This window comes from Pleurodeles waltl, chromosome 5, assembly GCF_031143425.1.
Source record: "Pleurodeles waltl isolate 20211129_DDA chromosome 5, aPleWal1.hap1.20221129, whole genome shotgun sequence".
Lineage (NCBI taxonomy): Eukaryota > Metazoa > Chordata > Amphibia > Caudata > Salamandridae > Pleurodeles > Pleurodeles waltl.
In genome coordinates this window covers 1,293,475,950-1,293,501,963 of record NC_090444.1, presented here as the reverse complement: position 1 = coordinate 1,293,501,963, position 26,014 = coordinate 1,293,475,950, and the positions used below count along the sequence as shown (strand labels likewise).

The 26,014-nt window shown below is 44.7% G+C and overlaps 1 protein-coding gene across 2 annotated transcripts in view; it reads right to left on the bottom strand.

The window, feature by feature from the left end:
• Positions 1-26,014, bottom strand: part of KLHL32 (kelch like family member 32) — an 866,209-nt gene that overhangs the window by 667,859 nt on the left and 172,336 nt on the right. For both annotated transcript variants that reach the window (XM_069235531.1, XM_069235532.1), the window contains exon 2: positions 11,649-11,736. In XM_069235531.1, coding sequence (XP_069091632.1) covers positions 11,649-11,671 — 23 coding nt within the window. In that variant the 5' untranslated portion in view covers positions 11,672-11,736. The remainder of the gene's footprint in view (positions 1-11,648; positions 11,737-26,014) is intronic.

Here is a 26,014-nt window from a genome sequence, read left to right as displayed (position 1 = left end):
CTATTAGTAAGAGACGCCCTTAACACACCCCTAGCTAATACCGAATCGCAAACTTTATTTTGCCATGTACCAATCCTATCTAGTGAGTCGGTAACCTATTACCAACTCGCAAAATAAAGTTTGCGATTCTGTATTAGCTAGGGGTGTGTTAAGGGCATCTCTTACTAATAGAGATTTGCAGGGGCATGTATGAATGTTTTGCCACCAAATTGCTAAATTGCCTTATTTTACCAAATCACTTACCTTCAACATCGATTTAATAGAGTCCATTTATGTTTTTAAATGTTGTTATAAATCATGCAGCATCCGCCTTTCCCCTGCAGAGCCCGCAATAGGAAGTATGCATGGGATGGGCTCGCAACAGATCTGTGAAAGCTAAACACATTAAAAAAAAAAGAACACACATTTTTCTACCCTAATCTCTAGGCATGCTAAATGCGCTAGTGACACTACCACACATGATGACTGTGGTAGGTGGCTGAGCTCTAAAATTACAAAGGATGGGTTGTCATTTTTCATTGGTAACATTTAGATCCCTATGAAGAATGATCTGTAATTTTGGGTCTTTCTAAACAGAAAGTTACCTGAACTGCCCAGGGACAGAAGGATTATCCTCGGAGGGGATTTCAATCTTCCATATGACACAACCCTAGACCAAGTTTCACATTGCCCCATAAAGCCACTTGCTCACAGATACAAATGCATAAACTTTGTGAAGACAACAATATGGTTGATATACGGGGACTGTATAACCCAAATGACAGCAATTTTACCTTCTATTCCCATCCTAACAACACTGTCCAAAATTGACTACCTATTAATCAGCAGAAATTTTGTCCAAGAGGCCTATGATCCTACCACAGAGCCAATCCTTCGGATCATGCGTGCAATACCCTAAACATTAAACTCTCCAAACTGACTGCCAAAAGTAGCTCTTGGAGATAAACGATTAATATAAGTACATTTCTCAATTCTTTCAAACCAACAAAGCACAAGAAATGGCCATAGAGAAAATCTGGGATACGATGAAGGCAACTATTAGGGGTGAAATACTGAGTCTTCTGGTGACTAAGAATTAAAATATGAATGCAAGGTAGAACCTCTTAGAAACACAGATAAAAAAATTGGAGTATGAAAAGATGCTAGCACAGGGTTTCAACATTACAACTAAGTTAAAACAACTTAAGTACAAATGTAACAAAATTCTGAGTGAGAGAGCTCTTGTCTGGTCCAAAAAAACAAAGGCCAAAAATCTCCTGGAGGCATTAAGGCTGGTAAACATCTAGCCTTAACTCTTAAAGAATCAAAACTTGTGATTCATATCCCTGCCATTAGAATAAACATGGAGCACTACAGGTCAGCCATACAAAAAAATTGTAGAAGCTTTCTAGTCATTCTATATGGATTTGCATAATCCATCCTAATCTGACAGTAGGAATAGAACCAAATCTTGTCCGTTTTATCTTGAACTGATGCAGTTACCTCGACTATCGGACAAGGGGTTTGCTGTTCTTAAACTGATTGATACAAATGAAAAATACAAACGTTAATAAGTTCCTAAAACCCAAGAAAGCTCCAGGCCCAAACGGCTTCCCAGCTTCTTCTACCAACACATCCTATTACCTCATTTGGCTGATCTTGTCAACAAATTCAAATTTTGCAGTTTCAGAATCCCACATAGAGGTGGCACCTAAAGAAGGTAAACACCCCTTAGAGATGAAAAATGTTCACCTCATATTGTTACTCAGCACTGATAATATAAATTATGCTAAACCACTCTCCCTTAGACTAGAGAAAAATTTCCCCTCTCTTATACACCCATTAGGCTGGTTTTGTAAAGGGAAGGTTAGCTGCAGACAATAATAGCACCTTTGGTCACGTAACAGAAAAGGCTAAACTGATGGCTCCTCCCTTCACTGCCATGGCCCTGGATGCAGAGAAGGTGGTTGAAAAAGTCTCATGGACCTTCCTTTGTGCTGTCTTGAAAAAATCTAATTTAGGTAACCATTTTATACATATGGCCATGTCGGTTTACTATAAACCCTCGGCCCACATCAAACTTAATGACCACCTGTCAAATGAATTTCCCTTAGTGCAAGGAACTAGAGGCTGCCTTTATCATCACCCTACTACTCCTCCTCTCTTTTTTTTTTTTTTATCTGTTTATTGTATTTGTAACATAAACAAAACACATCAATTTAAACAGTACATCTGAGAAGAAAAAGAGGCAAAATTAAAATTAAAATAGAAAGGAGGGGAAATGAGGTTTGCTCAGTGGAGGAACCGTGGCTCTAGTGGTTGGTGGCCCGGAGAGGGGGGAAGCCAGCAGGGGGTGGGGGGCAGGTGAAAGGCGAGCAGGATGTAAGTTAAAAACCTCGAGTAGGATGTGGTTGATAAGGGGAAAAAAAAATCCCGCCTCGAGTGTCACTTCACAGCGATTTATCTTGGGCTTGTAGTTACGCTTTTATTGCCTACGTTCGAATTGGGATTCTTATCTAAGTAATCGGGCATTCCGGTGTGTGTTGGTTGCAATGTCCTAGATAGACATTATTCCAGCAGTCTAGGGAGGTCGGGTATCGTCCTTTTGCTTCAGTTGGTCTGCGAAGGAATCCCATATGTCCGCGCCCCTGACCACCACCCGGATATCACGCAATGTATGCAGCACCTGTATTTCTGCGTTGGCCCATTGCTGCAAGTCAGTTATCCAACAGCGGGTGTCTGGGGTGCTAGGTGATTTTCACTGCGTGGCAATGAGCCGTTTGAGTATGACGAACGCCAGATCTGTGCATCTGTGTTTTTGTTTATCTCTACTATGTCTGTGACGTATGCCCAGTAGGCAAGACACGGGGTGGGGGTCAGGGGTAATCCCAGCCACGTCGCAGTTTGTTTTGTGATGTCTTGCCACACGCGGAGTAGTGGTGGGCAGTTCCAAGTCATACGGAAGAAGTTAGCTACTGTACTACCACAACTTGGGCAATCAGGGTCAGCCTGCGGGTACATGCGTCGAATGCGATATGGAGTTAAGTATGTCTGGTGAAGGTAACTGAGTTGGGTGTATCTGAAGCGGGCATTGCGTGATACCTCGCGTGTGGCTGTGAGAGCCATGGGCAATGTTTGTGTTGTGAAGGGTGTTTGTAGGACCATTTCCCATCTATGCTTGGCTTGTAGCTGTGCTTCTTCTGGGCAAGCCCGTAAAATGTTGTGGATCCAGGAAATTTGTGTTTGTGTACCGGTGCCCAGCAGCAATTTGTGTAGAATAGGTGATAACTGTGGTTCCTTTCCACCGTACCCCCAGGTATTATGTATTAGAGATTGCAGTGCCCCGTACATGATGAAACCGCCCTGCCCTAGAGTGTACGTCGCCGCAAGTATTTCGTAGGAGATAAATTGGCCCTCTGCGAACAGGTCTCCGATTGTTTGGAGACCTTTAGTGGCCCAAAAAGTAAGGCATGGACAACCATGCAGTTTATGTATACCTGGGGTAGCAAGTAATGGGATCTTGGGCGAGTATGGTGGCATTCGGGCCCCCTTGGTCACATAGCGATGCCAGACACGGTCAGCCACTTTTATCAGAATATTACCATGATGCGAGAAGACCACACGTCCGATAAGCCATTCCAGTATATTTAAACTACCCAGTTGTGCTCCCACCATGTGGCTTTCAGGATGAATAGGATCCTGTAACCAGTTCAGGATCCAATGTAACTGAGCTGCTGCATAATATAGTTCGAATTGTGGTACACCCATCCCGCCTCTTTCCACCGGGAGACAGATATTGGCCAGGGCCACGCGACTGCGTCCGGTGCTTCATATTAATTCGGTCAATAGCTTATTCAGCTGCATGAAAAAAGTTTTAGGGAGCCAAAGTGGTAGGGCAGTGAAATAGTATAGTAGCCGGGAAAGTATGATCATTTTAATTAATGCTACTCTACCCATGGGTGAGAGTGTTAATGAACACCAAAAGGGTATTGATCCTTTTATTGATCTAATCGCCCGGTCCAAGTTGCCCTCCTTTAGGTCAGATTCATCATGATATATGTGCACACCTAGGTATTTAAAAGTAGTATAAGTCCATTGTAAATTGCGCTTGGTGGGCATGTGGCCCTGTGGTTCAGGTAGCCGGCGCATGGGGAATAGACATGATTTAGCCCAATTGATACGTAGGCCGGATAGGTCTCCGAAAGAATTCAGCAGCTGCAGTAAATTCGATAGGGATTCGGAGTGATTGCGTAGGAATATTAATGCATCGTCTGCGTATAAGGAGACAATGCGGAATTCTGTGCCGTCTGGTATGCCCCATCTTCTTGCTTCATTGCGCAGTCTAGCCACGAGAGGTTCGATGGCTAGTGCAAACAAGAGTGGTGATAGGGAGCATCCCTGACGCGTACCTCTGCCGATCTCTAATTCTTCTGAGATGATGGTACCAGTTTTAACTTGTGCCTTTGGCTGGAACGCTGTGCCAAATCCCATTGACCGCAGAGTGGCCATCAAAAAGGGCCAGCCCAGTGTGTCGAATGCTTTCTTGACGTACAGTGAAACCGCCACTCTAGAAGAATCTGTGTCAGGGGTTTCAGCTATTAAACGCAACAGGTTCCTGATGTTGATGGAAGTGTTGCGTCCGGGTATAAATCCGGATTGATCTGGGTGTATCAGGGAGGAGATTGTCGGGAGGAGACGGTTCGCCAGTACCTTTCCCAATAGTTTACAGTCTGAAATTAGTAATGACAGAGGTCGGTAAGAGCGTACATCCAGAGGGTCGCGACCCTTCTTATGAAGGACTACTATTGTTGCTTTCACGTTGTGAATCTGAGAGACAGCCTGTTTCATATGCCTCCTCCAGCATAGTCAGATACGATGTGAGCGTCTGTGATGAAAAGGTCTGATAGTACTCGATCGGTAGTCCGTCTCCCCCTGGAGCCTTATTGTGGGCCAGTTGTTGCAGTGCTTGCAGTATTTCGTCCCTTTCTATGGGTTTGTCTAGTTCCAATGCTTGCTCTATCGATAGACGATTTACATGGGAGGCCCTGAAAAAATCCTCTAGTTGTGTTGAAAGCGGTGGGGTTTGGCCTGATATAATGTTGCATAGTATTGCTTAAATGCGTTGTTTATTTCTAATTGTGTATTCACAATCGCGCCTGTATCTAGGCGGATGGCGTTTATAGGAGTATGCCGCTGCGTCCCTTTCGCTAGCCAAGCCAACAAGTGGCAGGATCGATCACCCTCGGCGTGAAGGCGTGCCATATAGTGTTGATAGTCGAATTTCCGAAGACGGATTTCAATGTCGCCCCATTGCTTTTTAGGTTGAATCATGACTTTGCTAGTGGCTCTGTCTGAGGCCGCTTCCCATTCCACCCTACGTAGTTTCCCTTCAGTGTCATGTAGCTCTAGGAGTAAAGTGCGTTGAATACCTCCCGTCACCCCGATACACATGCCTCTAATTACCACCCTATGTCCATCCCATTCAATCGCGCGTGTTGTGGCCGTCTGGTTATTAATTGTAAAATAAGATGCTATGGTGTCAGCAAGCTTTTCCCGAAAGGGCGGGTCGCGCAGTAGGGTGGGTTGTAAGCGCCATGAAGGGATGCGTGATAACTGAGTGCCCCACCTCAGTGTGGCCATTAAGGGGCAATGATCCGATAGGGTTATAGCCATATAATTAGCTCTGTATATTAATTGTGTTATCGTGGCCGAGCATAATAGTAAGTCAATCTTTGTGTGGAGCTTGTGTACCGGTGAGTAGAAAGAGTATTCTTTGTCGATGGGATGGAGGCATCTGCATGCATCACGTAACCTCTGCTATGTTATCCAGGCCTCTAGCATCCCAGACACCCGTCTACTACGGCACTTGCCATTGGGGGATGGGACCTGTCCATTGATATGTCCACTACACGGTTGAAGTCACCTCCCCAGATAATAGGTATGGACGGGTCTTGTGAGATCTGTGCAGAGGTGGCCCGGAGGAACTCCCCCTGTCCCATGTTTGGTGCATATATAGCGGCTACAGTTAGTTGTCTACTGTCCAGTTCTCCAGTGAGGCAGACATACCTGCCATCTGTGTCTATGTATGTGCCTTGGACCGCGTAAGGCAGTGTTGTCCAACCTTTTTATCGCCGCGGACCGGTAAATGTTGGATAATTTTTCTGTGGCCCGCTTGGGAGGGCGCAATGCTCTGCGCCTCAGCCGCCCGCAACAGTGAAATGAAGTTGAAGTTCCTAGGGCGGCCCGGTGCCGATTGATCCACGGACCGGCACCAGTCCGCGGCCCGGGGGTTGGGGAACACTGGCGTAAGGGACCCCTGGGGCGATCCAAATTAATACACCCTTCGCATTTGTTGAGATTTTAGTGCCATACAGGGTGCCCAGCCAGCTCTTACTGATTTCACCCAGTTCTTGTGCAGTTGCATGGGTTTCCTGGAGTATAGCTATATGTGCCTTGTGGCGTCTGAGGTAGGCATGTACTCTGCGTCTTTTAGTAGGATTAGCCAGGCCCCTTACATTCCAAGTTACTATGTCGTATGACATTGAAAAATTTAGTGGTCATACCGCAGTGCGGCATGCTCCGTTAATTAGATCCTGCCACGTCCCCGCACCCCCCAGACCCCTGACTCGAACCACCTGAGTATAAGATAATTAACACATATTGAGGAGGAGAGAGAAGAGAAAAAAAATTGGAAAGGATATCACAACACACAGGGAATTAAATAACTGTGAACAACCAGGCACAACTGGTGCAAGAGTGGCCATGAGCCAAACTGAGTCCATACGGGAACCCAACTGGGTTAGGGGGCGGCATTGGGACATGGTCCGAGGTGGCCGCTGGGTTCCGGCCCATCCGGGTGGTGCTGTCTCCCATCCAAGTTCCATGCGATCCCCGGAGGGACTCCAACTTGCATGGTGCTGTATGTGATGTGACAACACATCCCCCCCGCAGACACCATAAGGGTCGATGATCACTTCTGGGCTGCGGAATCTGCCTGGGCGACGATAAGAGCTGCATGAACAGATCGAAGAGTACGCCGGTTGCAGTCACACATTGCTAGTACCCTACGAGACAAAATGGTCGCTCCATTTTCATGTTGTTTTAAAGGTCATCCGCCGTGCGTGGTGTGAACGCTGGGTCAGAAATCAAGGTGGGTGCGGGGGGGCTATGCTGGCTCCCCGCCGAGTCTGAGTCTGTGGTACAAGGTTCACGGCTGTGCTGCGTACGTAAGTTCGAGAACATGTTGACATCTTTTAGAGCTTGGGCTTGCTCGACTGAAGCCTGTTTTACAGTGGGACACGACCCAGTTTTAAAGGATTTTGATTTCTTCTTCCTCCGTGAATGCATGTGTTAGCTATTCCTTTTGTTCCTAATGCTCATCGTGGGGGTCCGCTAGACTCTTGGCGTGGATCCAAGTCCAGGCATCTTCTGAGGACGGGAAGATATGCGATCTATCGCCATCCACAACGCGCAGTCTGGCAGGATACATGAGGGAGTAAGAGAAGTTTTTATTACGTAGTACCTGTTTTGCTTTGGTGAATGTGGGCCGTTTGCGTTGGACCTCAGCTGTGTAATCCGGGTAGGCCGTGATTTCTGCATTTTCAGTGTCTATAGGACCCAGTAAACGAAAGCCCTTTAGGATTTGATCTCTGTCACTGTAGTTTAATAGCCTAGCTATTAATGGACGGGGGGCCCCCGGACGTGACGGTCCACCTGGCATCCGGTGTGCCCTTTCCACCGAGAGTAGAGGGGAGGCCTCTTGCGTCAATATGTGATCTTTTAGCCAGCGCTCGAGGAATAGCTCTGCGTTAGGGAGTTCGATTCACTCGGGGAATCCCAGGAATCTAATGTCATTACGGCACGAGCGGTGCTCTGCTTCCTCCGCACGTCTTTGGAGCTGTATTATCTCAGATTCCTGGTGTTGGATTCGGGCTTTCATGTCCTCGATATTGGGTTGAGACGTTTCTAGGGTTGATTCGACGGCAGTGACTCTGTCCGCTAATTTTCAGTGCTCAGTGCGTAGTATGGTAACATCCACCGCCACCGCGTCTATCTTTCCTTCGAGGGATGTTTTAGTGTCTAATATCACCTGCAACACTTTATCGATTTGTATAGAGTGAGCGGCCAATGTTTCAGTCACTTTATGCAAGGCAGCGGAGTGTGAGTCTGTGTCCGCTATTAGCGGCGGGCCCTCGAGTCTGGCCTCCATGTGTCCCCTCAGGGGTTTCGGCTTCACCATAGTTGTGCGCACTTTGATTTCGCTACGCGTTGAGCAGTGACTTAGGTGGGCGGTTTATGCAGCTCCTATATTGTATTGTACTTCGATTTCAAGGTATCAGGGGGAGGGTCATGGACATCGCTGACGATCCAGTTCTCAACTTTCCTCGCTGCACTAGTTCACCTGTATAGCAATTTTTATAGTGTCCAGCATGGGAATATCACCAAGGGAGCACACACAGGACCACCGGATCCAGGACGCGGGGCAACCACAGAGCCAGCCCCGTGAGCACTGAAGAGTGGCGCTCTACGAGCGTTTTCCAAGGTAGTATTGCATCCGTAGGGGCAGGCGTGGGGGTGTTATGACAGTTTCAGCAGGGGCCGTGTGCCAAATAATTGCGAACAGTGATTTCACGTTGAAGCGCTCGCGCCTGTGTGACCTACCCAGGAATAAAATCGGTGCTGCTCTAACCCCTTGTATGAAGGGAGAAGCGTCGCTGAGCCATTCTTCACTGACGGGCAGATTAATGGTATCTCGAGGCGGGCAGAATGTGCACTGCTCGTTTCCTTAACCCAGGGGCACCCCCAGATCACTCCGTTAGGAAAGTGCAGCGTAGTCCGAGTTCGCTCCTGATCGCCAGCATGTTATTTTACACAGGGAGTAGTGATCGCGCACCACCCCCCACTGCGGGTCCGCATTAGGTCTGCGCCACTGCCTCCGTTCTGATCCCCACCGGCGACCGGGTCAGCTCGTCGGGATCCCGGGGGACTGTGGTGCACCAGACATGCAAGTTCAGTGGTTTTGTCAGCCTGGGGACAGAGGGATTACAGGATAATTTCAGGCCGTGTGCGGAGCTCTAATTTAAGCGTCCGCACTCGCCACCATCTTTACTCCTCCTCTCAATAGAATGAGTTCTCATTGCCAAAAAAAGAAGCACTAAAATAAAAGGCATCCCTTTTGCCCACGGCCCTTAAAAGCAGGTGGCCCATGTGATGATGTTTAGATCTTCTCCTCTGAAGCCGCATCTGCTGGCCTGGAAGTTCTCTGCATCATTTCCACATATGCTATGGTGTCAGGCTACTCCCTAAAAAGGGAATAAAACAAAAAATTCCCTTTAAATAGGCTTTGCCTTTCCAACATAGCTACGCAGGCTAACCTGAAATAGTAGCCCTCTAGAATAAAATGCACAGGTATTGAATTCTCGGATCTGACTGAGGAAACCAGAGTGCATATAGAGAATATCCTACTAGCTAAGATTAAAAAACTTAGCAACATGTAGTTATCTAAGTTTATCACATGGTGTGGATGTATAGAAACAGTCAAGATGGTGTTTGCTCCACAAATTAACTTCTTGATAAGGTTCCTCGTGACTCTTTCCGACTCCTTTCACAAATCCATTAATACACAAATTTCCTCTTTTATATGGACAGATAAACGAGCAAGAATTTGACTATGGAAACTACAGATAAATAGATTTAAGGGTGACCTAAGCCTTCCAAACTTTAAAAATTACCAAATTGCATCGTGGCCAGTCAAGTTATTTGGTGGCTGAATTCAGAGTCCCCTTCCTGCCATGCCTGAGTGGACACTGAGGCTGAACTAGTCAGTCCTCTTTCCTTAATCGGTCCCCTTACAATGACATAATTTAAAGTTCCTCACCCATTCCTGATTCTTTAGGATTCACTCATAGTGATAAAACATTAGATAGCTGCTTCGTCCACAAGAGAAGTGGCTCAGAACTAGCCTCACTCTGGTTAAACACGGCCATTAAAATCGACCATCCCCGACCTTCTGGGAAAACAATGGGCTGCTCTTGGCGGACTTTTCATTAAAGACCTTGTCAAAAATAGAAATCCTCTCCCCTTTGGTATGCTTCCTGAGAGACTTATCCTTCGGCCTTATAGCTTCGTTAATTTTCTGAAAGTTAAAGATGAAACCCCATACTGGTTCCCAGAGTACAAAATCCTGCAAAAAATTCTAAGCCACATAATAAATATATTCAAAAAAGCATGGGTAGAATCTTGCTTTCGTAATAACATCGAAACCATTCGCCCTCCTCTTTGGAAGAAATCTGGAACTCCATCTTACATCATAAAGAATTTCTCCTCGACTTCTATGGTGCAGATACTGGGCCGCCCACAGATCTTTCTGGTCCCCTGCACGTTTGCACACACATGGTTCGGCACAATTAGACTATCAGAGTCCTGCTGGCACTGTTTTTCTTCTCCAGGGGATCTAGACCATTGCAAGCATCATTTGGGGGGAGGGGAGGAGTGAATGAAGAGGCCCTCAATAACATCTTCAACATCAAACTTACCTTAAACCATGAAATTGTTTCCCTGTGACTCCTAGCTTGTTCAACTGCCCCACTATAAGACACTAGGAACCGTTTGCTGATGGATATTTTGCTTTCTATCGGTGAGAAAACCATGTGTGAAAACCATCCAGACAAACTGGAAAAAGTATAACAATATTACTCATCACACATGGTGGGCTTGGGATTGCTTCACAAAAAGTGAGGACAAAAGGACACATGAGTACGACTACAACAGCAAATTGTCCCGTTTACTTTGGTCAAAACTGGGCCTTTATTTAAAATAAAAAAAATAAAATCAAACCACCATGACCATCACCCATACACTACTCACAAGCCCTTTAGCTTCCTGCAGTGCATACCTATATCCACCCTTCTTTTTCCCCTTCATTCTTTTCCTAATCCTCCTCTCTCTCTGCCGTCGCCTTCTCTCTGGCTCACTTTCTAAATCCCGTCACCCTTTTTCTATACCTCCTCCCAGCTCAGTGTATTCACTAATGTCTTGGGGCCTTATTACGACCTTGACGGAGGTGTTCCGCCATCACAAATGTGACGGATATCCTATCCGCCAAATTACGATCTCCATTGAATATAATGGGATCATAATACGGCAGCTGGGATATTCCTCACATTTGTGATGAAGGAAACCCCTCCATCAAAGTCGTAATAAGGCCCTTAGTTATTAACGTCTGGTGTTTTTCATGACATAACAAGTTTTTGTTGTGCATTGAAATGTATTATGATATGATGCTGGTGCTCTTATACTTACATCTTTCTGCACTGGACCTCCCAATAAAATTAGCTGGAACCCTCTCCACCCCCCCAAAGAAAGAAATAGATACTGCAGTTTTATTTGAAAAGCAGATTGCCAGACGTTGACCTTAAATTTCAATATATATATATATATATATATATATATATATATATATATATATATATATATATATATATATATGTATATATATATATATATGCCCACTTACAATTTAAAATGTATTTAAAATCAGACAACCTCCTCCAATAAGGCACAGCACAAGACCACAACGTATTGATTGCAGTTATACACATACCCATTGTAATTAATTGTAACTTGTATACCAATGAAGTTATTACTATAAATGGGAAACATGACATTACCTGAGGCACATCTCAGATGGCATTGTCCACGGCTGCTTGCTGCGTGCTCAAAGTTGCTGTCTTCTTGACAGAGAAGCAAGCATCCTAGCTGCAAGTGAGAGGGAGAAAAGTACAGGTTACAATAAAAATACACCAATTAGGTGGAAAGATTAATTGAAGGTTTCTAACGCAATGGTTGTGATTTCACGCGACTGGGTAGGTGAGTGAGATGTGTGAAAAAATTATATTTTAATTCATTTTTAGAAATTGGTTTATTTTTAAGTTTTGGGGAATGTGATTGGAGCAACCAGGGGAAAAAATCTATCATAATGCAGAACTACCGTGAGCAATGGCTATCATTGCTTCCTTGTGCATCCTCACTTGTTTATTTAGGTTCACTGGAACTGGAGTTGCTGTAATCATTTTATATTTTGCTAACGCTGCTCGTGAACTCACAAAATCTGACCCCAGAATCTCAGTGAAATTATCTACATGCTCATTAACTGAAACTGTTTGCGATTTTTCATTTATTGCACCAGTTCCTTTCTTTCATCAACTGAAATGCACAACATCTGAAATGAGTGGCAAACAGAAAATAAAAAGACAACCTAATACAGCCATCATCTAGGATGATGTCTTCTCGATGTGATGAGCGCACACATCACAGTCCTTTTCACGCCTAAATAGTTAAGATAATCTCAAATGAAGGCGGAGGCATGCACGTAAGTAATGCCTGCGATCCTTACCCTCTATTGCGCCCAGTGGTGCTCCTAAACATGTTTTTGGGAGGAATGTGGGGCGGGGGGCATAAGCGGCCGTTCCCCTGCAAAGGGTGATCATGAAGATGTGTACATTTGTGTTTTCTATACAGACTCTCTCCCCCCTCTCTCTCCAATTTAAACGTTATGGTCTGTGGAAGGAGAAGGGTCTTCGGAGTGTCTCATTCACCCATGTTCTCCTGTTTACACTACCTTTTTGCAGACCCTTTGCTAGACATTTTCACTTTTTTCTCCTCATATCTTTCTGAAACACTCAGTCTGAATATTCCATGCCTCATCTCTTTTTTCTTGAACACCATCTTTTCACACTCTCCTGCACGTACTTCCTGGCATATCCTTCACTTCACTAATTCCATCAAACACACACACACACACACACACACAATGCACCCACTCACTTGCACATACTTCAGTTTCTTTCATTTTAGCCTGGTCAATATTTTGATCAATGTGTATTCTGCCACACACTTTTTGATAGAAATCACAACTACAATTGGAACGCCTGACCATTGCTTTCTGTGCTCTGCAGAGAGGTCAAGAATTGGATGAGCATATATTTTTAAACCCTTTATGACGAATCAACAGGTACTATGAGAAATTCACAGTGTTCGGCCTGAATTTCACATGTCTTAATTGTGGCCCACTCACAATCTGAATTTGCACAGCTACACAGGAGCAAAACTTTCCACACCACGCACAATACATGAGTAATATGTGGCATGCAAAAACTACAGCAGAAACACACATGTTCTTGGAAAAAAGCAGATACTTTCAGAGAATGCAAGCCTAAGTAAAAAATGAAATGTAAATAGGAACAATACCACTGTTCGCAGGCTGAAAGGGTTTGCCTACTAAGCAGCAAGTGTGCTATCTCTTGTGAGGCATACTGCTAACTTACACTGGGATTAGAGTTCACACATTGCTTACCATTGGTTGACTTCATTGTCACTCTCATTTGCTTGCTTGATATCTGCTAACTTGTGTGGGCTTTCTTTCCTCTTCTTGTGTTTGTCCCTTCCCAAGAGAATGGATGTATTACTTTTGTCTTTCCACTAGTCATTTTTCAGGTGCTCCTTTTTTTAACTACTCCAGAGTCTCTGTTTCCAACTGTCTCCCTAGTGTGCTTCTCTTCCACTCCCATGCTCTGTGTTGTTCTCTCCCATCTTCTCATGTGCTGATCCCCTGACTGCTTAAGCTGTCCTCTCACCTTTTACTTTTCCTCCATTGCCCACATTGCTCTCCCTCCAAGAAAGTTAGATTCCCTCCCTGCAACCTTCATGTTGCTTCCCCCACCTGCATCCCTTGTGTTGCTTCCCATGCACCTTCTGTGTCAGGCACCCCGGCCATCCTATTGATTTACCAAACACCGTCCTCCGTGATTCTGTCCCTGCCCTCTGTATTGCTTCCTCATGTTGTTGTCTCTTGCCAATGTTTCTCCCTTCATGCTGGACTCCTAGAGAAGCTGCGGATATTTGGATTTGCTTCACCAGGGAACAAATGATCTGCACATCTTTTGGATCAACATCTCCAGGGAACAAATACTGCAGCACTGCTAACTTTGCCTGGCATCTTACTACTCCTACACACTGACTGAAAGTGTCCCACTTTCCTGCAAATGGTATTATTTTCCTAAAGCAGAACAATTAGTATTGTTTCCCAAATGTATTTCTGACCCACACATGAAACAAGTACTTCAACATTTTCTACTGCTATTTTTTATAAGAGTTATCCTCAAAGATACTCCACACACTGACTCAGACTTGTAAACAGTACTGACTGTGACAGTGCATTAACCATTGGTCATAACTTTGCATGAAATAATGGCTCTTTTGATGCTCGTAGCATTATCCAGAACCTCAGTAACTGAAGAATTTCTACAACTTCGAAGTCTTCCTTGGTTTTGTGTTTGAGGCATAAATAAAAATAACCTGGTTTTTGCTATAAATATCAATACCATTTTCAAAGTCACATGTAGAAGGAAGAATCCTCAACAAAGCTACATATTACTCTTCCTATTTCCTTTTGAAAAAAGGTATGCCTTTCTAATAGCATGCTAGGTTCTTCTGCGTATTGTTTTGTTAAACTTGCATTTGTTCCACATACTAACTTCATTCGTCAAATTGGTTTTCACTTGGATCCACTACCAGAAGGTTATCACATCTTTGTTGCCAAGCATGTTTCAAATGTGAAAATAAAATAGCCAATTTTCTTGCATGGTTCATATTTAGTAGCATCGATGGCCACCAAATAATTCTCAAACAATCTTAACCAGAACTTCCATTTAATGGATGGTTTTCCCAGATGCTGCAAAAATAGGGTTGTGCTGATTATTTGGATTGCTGAGCTGCTGTCACGTGTGTTTTTTAATCCAATTGAGGAAATCAAATTAAAATTAAATATTCCCTATCTGAAACTGTAAACACAGCTAAAATGCTAGTGCAAGAACCTTCACAAAAAATACTCTGTAGTTTGTGCTTAAAAAGTGAAATACGCACAACACCTTAAAGTACTGCCAAATGATCTTCCAAACAAACAGACAGTAAATCATCATCATGATAATAACTTTATTGGTTATCACAAACCATTAAAGTGCACAGAGCATGATAAAGCAGTGAGATAAAACAAGTGCAATTCATCAAAAAGAGGCCAACAAATCATAAATGGACCCTTCATCAAGTGGAGGAGAGCACATTATAGTCCAGTCACTCGTGGAGGTCAGCACAAGGCCTTTCCAGACCACCAGAATGGCTTCCAGTGCAGCAGAAGCCTTCTTGACTTAAGGGACCAGTTATGAAACATGATTAAAAAAAAATCAGCACAAAGCCAAAGCATCATAAAATCATAAAATCAGAGATGAAGGAAAAACATAATGATAGATTATCACATAGGACAAATAGTTGTGCAACAGTCCACAAAGACTAAAGTACAAGTGGATGAGCAAAGATACAAAAAAGTTCAACCATAATGAATTAAAAAAAAAAAATGCAACCTGGAGATACTTCACTATAGCATATACAGCAAATGGGTATTTTTCTTTCTTAAGAGCCAGCAAAGCAGATGTCCGATCCAATAGACCCAATTTAAGGCATTCTGAGATTATTCCTTTAGAGTGATTAGGTGAGTATGCTGGACGAAAAAAGAGGAAATATTCCTCAGTCTCACTGTAGTATGAGCAGGCGCAGCATGTCACAGAGCTCCCAGCACTGGCTGACCAAGTGCTTCAGAATGCTTCCAGGGGGAGGATGCCGTAGCAAAATTTTAAGTAAAGGAATCTCACAGAGTCATGACAGATTGCATCTAGGAAGATTTCATAAAAAGGGAAAGCTTTAAACGTTAAAAAAAAAAGTTGGGGTTGTCACGCCTACAGCTCCAGGGGCAATACGTTTGGCATAGTGCCTTTCCCCAAACCTTACTTTTAACAATTCCAAGGAGCCCTGGCCAATAAGTTCAGGTGAATTCCAGAAATGTTTCAAGCCAAGCTCCATCAAGTTGACTTTGATCTTAACCAGGAGATCTTCCTAAAAGATCTCCTAGCGTTCCAAGGATGTCAGCTAGACCTTCACTATATGGTTTCAGCACATCCAACTTCCAAATATGCACCCAATAGGCTAATGGGTGCAGCTTGGTCACCAGGCCCAAAGGCCTGATCCAAGATCACGCCGTACAGGTAACAAGGGGCAACTCTGGGGGAGTAATATTAGTGGCTGCACAAACTTATTTTCCTCGCAACCCAGGTTAGTCAAGTCTAAATGGACCCATATTTCACTTCCCTAAAGCACTGCAGTTAGAACCTGTGCCCCATATATTTTAAGGGGGGTTAGTAGGGTAAGACCTGGCTGATTTTGCAAATCTTTTAAGGCGCCAGCTCTGTGTTTTAATGTAGCAACATTCTTTTGCATCTAGGCCTCCCACGAGTTGGAGTCTGATATACGGATACCAAGATAATCAAAACCCTTCACTCTATCAAGAGAGATTCCTTGCAGAGATAACCTCCCCCGAAAGTTTTCCCTCATATTAAAGACCATGTACTTGGTCTTAGCTATATTTAACTCAAGCCCATGCAGGTCACAAAAGAGGAAGAATAGTTGCGCTGTGCTTGTGAAATCTATTGTGTTTAATATAACTCTTAAAAGGGGGTAGATTCGCCCCCTTTGCTTTCATTGGTTACTGTGCTTGCCACTTACTTTTCCTCTATTTCTTTTGGCTGTCAAATTATTTTCTTCCATTTACCAATGCTTGTTCCTCCTGTTATCAGCATCCCGAGGTCTAAGTACTGTGTTCATCCAATTTCGGCACTCACCAGTCCCCCGGGGCAACGCGCATTCACCAGTCACACTGGGGCCGAAGCAGGCACCCACTCTAGTGCTGCCTTTTGTTGCGAGGCCGGCACTTGTTTTCAGACCAGATATCAATGCAATTGTAGGTGAGCTGGTTTTGCATGTCTTATGTGTTTTTTTAATCACACTCTCTATTGGAATAACAGGACTGAGGCTGAAGTTGGACAATTTTTCACCCAGTAACCTTTGCCAGCATGCTCGCCTTAAATGTATGATTTTTTGTCCTGTACTCTGTCCTGATTATGTGAGGCATAGATTGGTGTGAGAAAACAGGGCTGATTGCAGAGGCCCCCTAACTTTTTGCCCCCATTTTCCACTTTTTGCTGGTGTTTTCCTGACTCTGATGGTGCCCTGGGTCCTGCTAACCAGTCCCAGGGCCTGTGCTCTGTGTAAAATGGATATTCAAATTAGGCTAATTATAATTGGCTAAGTTAACCTACCTATAAGTCCCTAGTATATGGTAGGGCATGTAGGTTTAGGGACCATAGCATAGGTGGTGCACCCATAGGTGCACTGCTGAGGTGCCCAGTGTCATTTTAAAGGCAGGCCTGCCTTGCTGGCTGCTTTTAAATTAAAGTTATATGCAAATTCGACTTTGGAATTAAAAGTAGTTCCAAAGTCTTAAACTACCTTATTTTTACATATAAGTCACCCCTACAGTGTTCCATATGTGCCCCTAGGGCTGGGTGCCATGTAACTATAAGCAGGGACTTTATACAAATAGTTTTATAAGCCCTGGTGAGGTAAAAACAGCCAAATTTGTTTTCCCCTCATTGTAGTAAATGGCCTTCATAGGCTAGAATGGGGAGACTTTATTTTATTTTTTAAAGTCTCTTTAAATGATGCATACCAAGAGTTTGGTACCAAATTAATTGTTGTAATAAATCCCACAACTTCTAGTTGTTGGATTTAATATAACTTGTTCAGGTAAAGAGTTTTAAACTTTACCTGAAAAGTTACCAATTTCAGCCCTGCATTGTTTTTGCTGCTGTGCTCTGATTGGCCAGCATGCAGCAGCTTGGCCAAGCTGCCTTGATGAGGTGTGAAGTGGCCTGGCTTCACACAAAGGAATGTGCTTGTGGGAAGGAATCTCCCCTCAGCAGATGGTGCGGCAGGAAGGGGGAGGGCTGCCAAACTGGTCTTCAAAGGCAGAGAAGGACATTTGGAGCAACCAGCAACACCCCCACATCCTGCAACCCCAGACAACTAGGTGCCCCCTTGATTAGATTAGGAGAGGGCAGGAGAGGGGTGTGTTTATGATTTTTAGCCACACCAGTGGGTGGGCTCAGCCAGATGTAACCTCCAAAAATCAGATTCAGCCATGATGGATCTTTAGAGGATGTTGCCCCCTGGGATTGATTTTTGCCACACTTCCCATGAAGTGGTCATCACAGGGGGAAGGACCCTGCACCTGATTGGAGAACCATGACCCCCCTGCTTTTCACCCAGGAGCAAGGATAAAACTGGCAGACCTGCACCCACACCTCAGTTCCCTACCACATCCAACAAGGAAGAACAACAGAAGAAGAAGGACTGCCCTGCTGGACCCCTGGCCTGCACCTGGAACCTGCACTCAGAAGGACTGCACCAGCTGCACACTTGGGCTTCGCCACAAGAAGGACTTTGCCTGGCTTCAACTGGTTCAAGGAGGGACTCCCTGTTTGCTACAGGTGAAAAATTGCTAACCAGAGTCCCCTGCACCAACTCCTGAAGAAAGTGACCAGCTGACCACTGTCCAGTGGCCAAAAAGGAGTTTGCACCATGTGCATTCTGGGAGTTGTAGTCTGCACCCCCCAAGGACCATCTAAGAACTTCTAGACCCTTGGGGTGAGCTGTGGACCCCAAAAGAACATCTGGGAGAAGCCCCAGAAGTTTGGAGAAGTTTGGAGAATTTTTGTAAAAAAGCTCCATAGAGGGACCGACCCGCCGCAGCAACCCTAGCCGGCTTGCCTCAACCGCGACCTGGCCTGATTTGCTGGTTCGTCCCGGTAAAGAAAAATCTCAGAAAAAGAGACTAAGTCCGAAGGTAAAAAGTTGACCGGGACCTCCTAGCCAGCGTATCCGAGGAGGGCTCCATGGACGTCGGATCAAGATCCAGGTTTACCCCGGTCGAAGGATTTTCACCTCAAAAAAACTTCTAAGTCCGAAGGTAAAAATTTCCACTGAGGATTCCAGCATCGCGTATCCGGAGAAGGGCTCCAGGAGGTCGGATTGGACTGGCAGGTTCGTCCCGCTGAAGAAAATCTTCTAAAAAAAGACTAAGTGTGAAGGTAACATTTTAACCGAGGCCTCCCGCGGCCTTTAGCCGAGCAGGGCTCCATCGCGGTCGGCCTGAAATTTTGACTTTGCCCCGGTCGAGGTGCAACCAGATGACCCGATTGGCGCTTTTTGTTTCTAGGCGCTAAAAAAAAAAAAAATTCTTTAAAAATTCATATCTCCGGTTCCCCTTAACTGATTTTATTCGTTTTGGTGTCATTTTAAAGATAAAAATATAATCTATTTTTATAAATTGGTTTTGGATTTTTAAACTGTTTCCTGTGTTTTATTTAATTACTGTTTTGTGATATTTGAATGCTTTACACTTTGTCTCCTAAGTTAAGCCTTGACGCTCGTTGCCAAGCTACCAAGGGTTGAGCTGGGTTTAATTTACTGTGACCTAACTGGACCTTAGTGGAGGTTAGTGGCCTATAGCTAAGTGTAGGTACCTACCTGCCCTTACCAATAGCCCATTTTCCAACATTTTGCATTTAAAATGGAACAAGATCATATAAATGCATGACCTAGACTTTGAAATTACCAAAACCAGCCCAGAGAGAAAGTGGCGGGGAGCCTATGTATGCAGTGCTCCCTGCCTGCGATCCCCTGTTAACAGCGCCAGACCGTCTCGCGCCGGGAAAGAAGGTAATGTTGGTGCCATTTCCATTTTGAAAGGGTCGAGGGTGGTAGGGGTGTGAGATGTTCTACTGCAGCGCCGTGTAATCTAGTAACATGAAGCCCATTGAAAATAAATGACATGTCGGTAGACCGGTTATTTAACTCGCGCTCTGGTTTGTGCTGTGTAGCAGATATGTTTAACCCTTGCATGGGGTGAAGAAACGTCCGGCCGCCGTTTAACCCTATTCTTTCGCATCTGTTTATGGCATCTTTACAGTAACAGGGACACACTGCAGCATGTTCCTGTGCAGACATATCTCAGGAGCCCAGCCTAGCCTACAGCGGGAGAAGGAAAGGTCACGTAGTAGACATGGAAATTGTATATAAACTGAACAGACAAGGGGGAGGGAGCACACAGCCAGCAAGTGAACACCAGTTCTCCCAATTCATTGTGGTAAATGAGCCAATTGACTACCGATCACTTTATTATGTCTAGGCGTACTCCACCCCTTCTCAGCTCTCCTGCTCCCTCCACCCCACAGAATGGAGACGTGATATGCTATAATGCTCGTAAACACAGAAAAGGCAACGTCAGATCAAGGCCCTGTTATGAGGCAGAAAATAAGTAGAGGGTCCTAAAAGTTCAGAGAAGACCTATTTTTAACCATGGTACTTGGTTAGCTGTGTGTTGAAATTATTTCCTTGTGGTGTAGAAACACCTCTTATTGGTAAGGATGAGAACGCGCAGTGCTGCAATTCATGAAGCCTGCTGACAAGGAAGCAGAGATATGCGGAGGGCTGAAAGAATGGCGGTCAGGTAAAATTTTATTTTTCCACTAGGGTGCTCCCTTTTGTATAGCAGCCAATACTTTTTTCCTATTTGTTGGACTATGGTGCCCTCTCGTGGCGGGGCTATAGTCTGCTGCCTGTGCTGGGCTTATTGTGGCACTTGGTTAGGATATCCACCCCTCCCCCCCGTGATGACCCCTAAGTTCAAGTGGTTTTGTGTTTTAACACGCCCTTTCTCATTTTGCTCACACATACACTGAAAAGTGCAAGACAAGCTTGTGAGGAATGTATTATTTTAAGAAGCGCAGCAGTGGCTGACACGGCTGGAAGCTGTTTGGATGCCAACCAATGGAATGTCAGCTCCAGTCTTCATACAGTGTCAAATATTTAAACTAAAATCAGTATACAGCAGAATGACTGATGCTGCATTTTCTCTGTCCATCAGTGAACACTGTCCCTCTGTCTTGTATAAGGATGTTCAAACTGTTCTAACCTCGGCTCCCGAAGAGTACAGCACACTGAGCAAACTGAACGGCATTAAAATAAAATTCCTTGTGTTTTTTTCCGTTTTTACATTGCATTTAAGATAATTTCTGACCATATTAACGTGCCCAATGTTCGATGTGCATATGAAAAAATCAAGCATCCTTATAATACTTTCCAGAGATTTTATTTGTTTTGAAACTTTGCCACAGCTCTTGATCAGAATGCCTCGAGATTTCTCATCAGCCCTGTGGCTGGCACGTGGCAGAGAGAAGAAGCCACAAGGTGGTGCCCAAGGTTCTTTTTGATTTATTGGTAATCAGAGGGGTGCAGGTGGAAGACGTTACCGGCGTCGAAATATAATATGTTAATGTTTGGTTTGAAAAAGACTCAAAAACTCAAGACAAAAAGGCCCTGCCACCAATTCCTGAAACTCCGTGTGGTTTAACTTCTGGAAGGAGTCATACTGGAATGGCCCAGGCTCCCACAAGTGTGCAGTGTGGTGTTCTGGTATCCTGTGCACCAGTAGATACGTGTGTTGACAGCTGTCAGTCCGTCTTTTGGAACAGGCTCATCTCCTCGAATTCTCATTGCGCCTAGAGGCAGAGCTCAGTGTAAGTATGACTAGCAAAATAAACACTAAATGCAAGCCTACCAAAGGTGCTCTTTACTTTTCTGTGTACTGGGCTTGACTTTGAGATCGATACATTAAAAAGAAAAACAAAAACTGGAAGGAGGCAGTAATAAATAACGTGAGCTATGTGACAGCACGAGAAGTCAGAAATGTGCCTTAATACAACTACCGCTCATTTCTGTCATTACAGCATGGCCCTAAATAAGTCCATTTGCATCATGCTTAGTGAAGGCTATTTGCTGAGGATTGCTCTAGCTGTGAGAAGCAGATCCTCATCCCTTCACTTTTGACAGCTCTGGGACCGAACTTTGCCAAGTTCTGCATTATAACACATGTGAAGGAATTGTCCAGGCAATATTGGTAGCTATCACTAACACTCCCTGCATTTTATTACCACCAGTTACTGCACAATATATTGGCTTTCTCAATAAACAAGTCATAGCACCTTTATGGAGTTTCAGTAACTTCTAGTTCACAACTACTCACCAAGCTAAGTCTTATAACAAAAAAATAATATTAATCACATAGGCAAAACCTAAAGCATTTACCAATGCTTGTTTTATATATAGGGACAGTCTACACACCTTTCCAGGTGTGAGGTATAGGAGCACCTGCAAGGATGGCATTGGAGATTGTATTAATATATGAGACCCAGTCATCCAGATTTGATTGAAAAAGGTCAACAGGGATATCATGCAGACCAGCAGCCATTCTCTTCCTTTGCGTGGTCACAGTCCTCTCACTATCGATTAAAGAAAAATGTATTTATGGTTCAGGACGACAGTCGCTACATTCTATCAAGGGACTGGTAGATGTACCCCCAACTACGTGTAGTTCACAAGTTGAGGGAACACTGTTTCCATATAGGGATTTAAAGTGATCCTCCCACACTTCACCCTGAACGTAGATTTCTGGGCACATTGCCACATGTGAGGAGCAATGCTTGACAATTTGCCAAAACTTACAAACATCTTTGATAGTTGCTGCATTTAAAAGTTCAGCCCACAATTCATGATTCCAATTTGCTTGAGCTGTCCTAAGTACAGTTTTGTATTGTGCTCTAGCTAACGGGATCACACTTCTATTCTCCTCTTCAGAAAAACCTCCTTGAGTTTAGTGAAGTAAACGCTATGGCTAGTTAAAAGGAGTGTACCACTATCTAGCTTGTCAACTACTGGTTTTAATATGGAAAATAAGATGTTATAGATTGTTGTAATGGCTTCTTCAGAGGTAGCAGTGGCATTCCACTTAAGACCCCTCCTAGAGCAACTTCAGGCACAACACAATCTGGGGCATTTCTCGGCACCTCTTCCCATGCTGCCCCATGGCCCACGTCCAAAACAAGAGGGAAATTATCACTTTCTAATCTATGTAGAATTACCATATCGATCAAGAACCCCAATGCTCTAACATCTAGGTGGATATAATCAATTCTACTCCCATAATTAACTATATGGGAGGTGGTATACAGTGAGATGTCTGAATTTGAGCAGCCATTGCAGGCTCTCAGCCCATGTGGCAACAAATACTGGCAACTAGTGGGGCTGCAGCGGATAAATGGGCAATGGGTGGTCCTCTATGGCAGGATGCCCCAAAGTGAGTCCTTTTCAGCTATTAATTATGAGACGCATGCAGTAGGCTCAAATGTAGAGTTAGTCACCTGCTGTGATAATGATGTGTGACTTAGCATAACAATTAGTAAAGCTATCCAAAATCTCTAGGGCTCGGGAAGATATTCTAAAAGGAGTGGGCCTGCTATAAACATTGATAAATAGCTAGGACTTCCCACCGGGCTGGACTATCTCTAACCCCAACATTTCCAGCCACTGAACTAAGATCTCTCCCATTTACCCACTCAGAGTAGTTTTGACCCATATTAACAGGCCACCAGAGGGACAGCCAGCCACCGACTGAGTAGCAAATTTCCTGTAGTTTTGAAAGCCGACCCTACGCTCACTTTCTGTTGCCCAGGTCTCCTGGAACACCCAGAGGTCAAATCCTCAATAAAAGCACCCTATTCTGGGTCAGCCACTTTGGTGGAAAGAACCTTCTATTATGCCCACTGGTGCTCACAATAGTGGGGTCTTCAGTAACTGCAGAGGGAGAGGCTACCCAAAGTTCCTGTTTGGATCCATCTAAGGCTAGCGAAATAGTAGGGGGGTGGCTGCTCATCTATGTCTGACTAGTAGGGCCACAGCCTAGACATTGCCTCCACACGTAACTACAGCCTCAGCCAAACCCTCTACTGCCTTGGGGAGTCAATCAATTTCCAGTATGTCAAAGAGGAGCACATAACAATTCCTGGTTGGAATCGGGATAGCAGGAGGACATGCTCTCTGCATGGTTGGGCCCATAGATGGGATCATAAACCTTCCCGGTGGTTAGATAAAGTACCCAATGGGAGCAGCAGCACCCTACCCTTAGTTGTGCAAGTAGGTTTAAATGCATTAAAGGCTCTAGCAACAAGGACAGGAGACCTAAAGTTAAAAATGATACAATCACTCCCTATAATTTTCCTGGAGGGACCATCCCAGCTCACTCTCCAAGCCATTATTATATCTTCAAGAAAACATGCACATGGGTCCATATTATCGTGAAACCAGTCAGTAACTTTGTTGCACAGTCCCTTAAAGGATTCAAACTTGTTCTCCATGGGTAGGACACCTGCTTAAACCATCACATAATGGCATGCCTCGGGGGGGGGGTTAGATAGTAAGGAGAGCAGAAGTAGAGAGAACCAGGAGGGCTTAACAGACCTCTCTCCCCTTCATTATTTCCCAATGAGTCATAAGACAAATTTTTACCCATGTGGATCAAGAAAGCATGCCCACATTGCATCCAACAGCGCAAGGTCTGCCGCTTGTCAATTTTGTGGCAACTGAGGCAACAAAACATGGCTACCACTGTCATAATATATGTGTATTAACATCACACGCAATGATTCAAGGCTCTTTTGTTAAGCTTGGACTATACTTTTCAGCTACTGACAGTATCCATGGTAACACTCACTACCTGTGTAACACGCAATCATGAGATGATCAGCAAGCAGCAATTAACATTACCAGGAACTCTGTTGTGAACCAGCTGAAATAGTTACCACTGTAGGCATATCTACAGTTCCTGTGACTGTTCCATACCAAAACCTACCAAACTCTGTTGGTAAGCTCAGCACTCAGCATGAATCCTAACCAAATTTTAAGAATATTTCCTCAGACCGGCAGTCGTTTTAATTGAGCTTTAATTTCCATAATCCGAGTCCATGGTGAGACAGGGCCATCCAGCTAAACAGTCCAGGCTCAATTGCCCAACTGATAAAGTTAATCAGAGCGCCAAGCAAGATGACTCCAAGATAAATCAATAAATCAATTAAACATTCATAGAGTGTGCCAATCAACCGTGAGGGTCTCGAGACTTTGGACCTGTATGCTGCTGCATGGAGGTATGACCATTCGCACATCCAGGTTTTTGGTTCTCTTCTGAATCGCTGGAGTGACGGTGCGGTCCTGAGGTGCAGGGGGAGATTGTTCCATGCCTTGGGTGCCAGGTGCGAGCTGGAGTGTCCTCCGCTGTTGGCTCAAAAGATCCGTGGGGTGTCTGCAACGGAGCAGGAAGCTGATCAGAGGTGTCTGGTCTGTTGGTGAAAGGTCAGGCGTTTGTTGATGTATGCTAGTCTTTCATTGTGCAGGGCCCTGTAGGCGTGGGTCAGCATCTTAAACTGGCATCTATTCTGAATTGGGAGCCAGTGTAGTTTCTTGAGATGGGGTGTGACATGGTTCTCTCTGGGGAGGTCCAGTATGAGTCTTACCAGTGAGCTCTGTATTGTCTGGAGTCCCTTCAGGAGGCGTGCAGTGATTCCTACGTAGATCGTGTTTCCGTAGTCCAGTCTGCTGGTGATGAGGGACTGAGTGATGGTCCTCCTGGTGTTTGCTGGGAGCCACCCGAAGATCTTGCGGAGCATACGAAGGATGTGAAAGTAAGCAGATGAGACTGCATCAACTTTTTTCTTCATGGATAGCTTGCTATCCAGGATGATGCTGAGGTTGCAGGTGTGGTCTCTTGGGGAAGGGGGGAGTGCTGAGCTCCGCTGGTCACCATGTGCCTGTCTATGGTGTGCTGTTGTTCCCAAAGATGAGGACTTCAGATTTTTCGCTGTTGAGTTTGAGTCAGTTGTCCTTCATCAATCTGCTACATTCATCATGCATCTGTGGAAGTTAGCTTTTGTGGTGGAGGGATCTTTGGGCAGTGAAAGGATGAGCTGTGTGTCAACAGCGTCGGAGATGATGTTGCATCTGTGTGATCTTAAGATGACTGCCTGGGGGTGTTGTAGGTGTTGAAGAGAATCAGGCTGAGGGACGATCCTTGGGGGCCTTCACAGATGATGTTCTTAGACTTTGAGGTGAATGGTGGGAGATGAATTCTTTGGATTCAGCCGGTGAGGTATGAAGCAATGCATTTGAGGGGGGTTTCCTTGAATCCTGATGTGGTAGAGTC